Genomic DNA, 3,505 nt, shown 5'->3' with positions numbered 1-3,505 from the left:
CTTAAAGCTCGGGTTACTCTATAACCGCCTGGAGCTGGTAGCAGCTTCTGTGTACACCAGCTGACCAGGACTTGGCCTGCAGCCACCACATTCATCACACAGGTCACAATGGCATTGGAAAGCACCAGCCTTCGGCAGCACCTCAAAGAGTGTACTTGCAGTGATGTCAGAGTCTCTCTCCAGGGTTTTTTCCTGAGCCATGCAAGGCAGCATTAAGATAGTGTGTGATTTAGTGGAATGCTCAGGAGTCACAATACTTGAGTACAGGCTGGCAGGGGAAAGTAACAAGATACAGCTATTGCTTATGAAGCAGTATTAATCCACTCTGGACAGTAGAGATTCGGTAGAAAATACAGACCCCATTCCAAGTTGCTTTTAAGCTAACTCTGTTTAATTGATTTTTAACTTATGTAATTTATTTTAACTTACCTAATTTAAGATTAAATAGTTCAGATGTGTAACAAACCGGCAGAAGGTGATGGCACTGAATATATGGTAAAAGAAACTCTAAAGAAACCCGTTTCCATGTATACTCAATGATGTTGCTCACACGTCCCCACCAATACTACAGTCTCACAAAGCAGTAATCTGGAAAGCCTGATATTACTGTATTAGCCAACCAGTAAATACTAATATAGTGTTCTGGTATCGTTGCAGGTAGTTACTGAGCTCCTGCGAACATGCCACACTGAAATGAATCTGGCTGGGTTAGGCCCATGTCCCTCTGCCCCCAAGTTTGGCTTATTAAAGTAGAGCACAGCAAATATGCGGTTTCTGTAGGTAACATCAAGAGTTACCTACATTTGTCTTTCCTCATTTCACAACCCACACTCCTACCCCTAAAAATACACGTACTTCACCCACAGAACCACTACCTCACGGCCTTTTATTTCCTTTTCTTTTGGGCTGAATCTTCTAACCTACTTAAAAAAAAAAAAATATTCCCCAGCATGCTGTTATCTCTCATTATAGCACCAGGAAGGTGTGCTGGGGCCGAATTGGGCACAATGGAATTTGCCATGGGGAAACCCGCTGATGACAGCGGAACCCGCCCGCGTGTGAATTCCCGCGGCTCCTGCAACCCCTTTATAAGCAGGTGGAGGTGCGGTACGGCTGGCAGGACAAGCAGGGAGCAGCTGAGGACTCACCAGAGCACAGCTACTGTGTGGAGGAGAAATGGTTGGCTTTAGCAGCAAGAGCTTGGTCCTGGTTTCCCTGCTGGGGCTCCTGGCACTGCTCCTGTGTGGCACCTCTGAAGGTGAGTGAACTTACGCGTTCCGCCCCAGGGAGTGGTTCTCGGTGCCACTCTGCAGCGCGCCAGCCACGCTGCGGTGTGTGGCAGGACAAGGGTGAGCTGGAAGGGAATTGTTTCAGCGAAGTATGCTGCCTCTTGCTCCTCTTCTGTTGCCAGGGAGCTGGGATAGTCAGGTGGCTGGGCAGTGAGTACCCTAGGCAGCATGGCACCGTGGTCCAGATGGGGTTTATTTACTTTGTTGTTTTCCTTCCTTCCAGCACACAGCAACCAGGATTGCTGTCTCTCTTACACCAAAGTGCGTCTGCCTCGGTGGGCCCTAAAGGGCTATACTGAACAGCTCTCCAGTGAAGTCTGTGACATCCATGCAATCATGTAAGTTGCTTTTCAGAAGATCCTCTTGTTTTTTCTGACATACGTTAACCTTAGGATGTCTGGGCAGAAACAATGATTTGAACATTGTAAGCATCATTTTTCTTGCCTTTTCAAAACGTTAAATTTAATGAATAAATTGTATATCGTATCTGTAAACAAAAGATACAACTTCTTGCTGATAAAGGACTACTAACCGACAGGACAGGCATACAACGTAAATAATAAATCTGCCTGTTTAGGAATCAGCTGTGCAAAGACATGCTCTGTCTCCAGCTAAGGACCGCTCTAGCCAACACACGGTGCTCCCTTGCCAAAACCTGTTAACAGACACATAAGTGACAAGAGTTTGCTTAATTCAGAGATCGAAATTGTTTTTTCCATAAGATTTTAGCTCTCGTAAATGTTGATCTGTCACCATAGTTTGACAGCAACTAGTCTCCTTAGCCTCACAAATTATTTCTGGCATCCAACAAAGTTCTTTGTCTCACTAGTTCCAATAAATTGAACACAACTTTATGGTGCAAAATATGATCTGTGAGACTGACACAGCGATAACATTTAAATTTCATTAGCTGTTTCTTTTTGTTCATATAGCATTGGAGAGGTTGTGGAGCATCCCATATCTAACTGGCATTTACAAAAGCAGTTGCTGTTGTTTATCATATAGAGTAACTGCAACACATGTTTTTGACCAAAGATATCTTCACAGTATTTACTAGCAGAGATTTCTAATTATTTACTGATCTCTATTTTTTTTTCTCCCCAGTTTCCACACCTACAGCGGGCTGAATGCCTGTGTAAATCCTAGGGAGGGCTGGGTGAAGAAGCATCTTCTGTTCCTGAGGTAGGAATCTAAAAATCTGAATACTATGCTGATGAAAACAGAGCATGTATGAAAGCCTGTTTCTTACATCTGCTGGATGCCCCTTCTCACGGCAATAATAAACATTTGTCTTTCCATCTCCTGTCAGACGTGGCTACTCCTTTTTAGAATCTTCTCAGGGACAACCACGTCATATTTCCCTTTTTCTACCTGAGCTATTCTCTCAGGAAGTACTATATCTTGGAGAGAAACCTGTAATTGACCTGTGGCTGAACTCATTATCTGTATGTTCTTTCATTCTTTTAACAGCCATAAGCTTAAGAAGATGTCAATGTGATATGGTTTCCAGCAGGGAACTAAACACAGATGTGGCTGAAGCACCACTAGGCTCAGTGTCCTGGTTGGGATCATCATCTTGTACATTGATGTGTGCTTCCTCACCACTATCTCTGGCTTTTTCGGAACCGTTGAACTTCTTGGGTTGATTCATATTGCATCACTCTTTTGCTTGAATTAAGCATTTTGTTAAAGCTTCTATTTTTACTAATACATCTATGTTACTAATGTGACATAACAGTTCTGTTTAGTAAGGACTACTACTGTAAGCTGTTGTACAGAGTATGAAATTTGTTCAAGTTTATTGCATGTTATTTTTGTTATTTTCAGCATGTGTAAAGTGGGTTATTTATTCTGTTTATTTTGTTACTTCTTTGGCACTGTTTTGTGCCAAAATGTTTCATTTTAGCTGTAGTCAGCATTAGAACACTTCTTGAACTATTGTTAAATAAAGTCTGCTTGTGGAAAAAATGGAAATTGGAGTTTAAAAAAAATGTTAAAATGTGCACTCTGTGTGATATGTTTATTTTTAAAATTAAAAAAGGTAACTTCCCCTTGAAATTAATTCCTTTCACAGATTCACACAATGGTCAGGGTTGGAAGGGACCTCTGGAGGTCATCTAGTCCAAGCCCCTGCTAAAGCAGCTTCACCTACAGCAGGTTGCACAGAATTGCGTTGAGGTGGGTTTTTAATTACTCTAGACAAGGAGACCCCACAG

General features: G+C 42.4%; 1 protein-coding gene across 1 annotated transcript; it reads left to right on the top strand.

Annotated features, from left to right (window-relative positions):
* The first annotated feature begins 692 nt into the window (after nucleotides 1–692).
* On the top strand, nucleotides 693–3,287 carry CCL20 (C-C motif chemokine ligand 20). The gene is made up of 4 exons (XM_056358721.1): nucleotides 693–1,258; nucleotides 1,513–1,627; nucleotides 2,394–2,471; nucleotides 2,760–3,287. The coding sequence occupies exons 1-4, from the start codon at nucleotides 1,177–1,179 to the stop codon at nucleotides 2,785–2,787; spliced, it is 303 nt and encodes a 100-aa protein (XP_056214696.1). The 5' UTR covers nucleotides 693–1,176; the 3' UTR covers nucleotides 2,788–3,287.
* Nucleotides 3,288–3,505: the final 218 nt, after the last annotated feature.

Source organism: Falco biarmicus, chromosome 13 (genome assembly GCF_023638135.1).
Source record: "Falco biarmicus isolate bFalBia1 chromosome 13, bFalBia1.pri, whole genome shotgun sequence".
Taxonomy (NCBI): Eukaryota; Metazoa; Chordata; class Aves; order Falconiformes; family Falconidae; genus Falco; species Falco biarmicus.
This window is presented reverse-complemented; position numbering and strand designations above follow the sequence as displayed.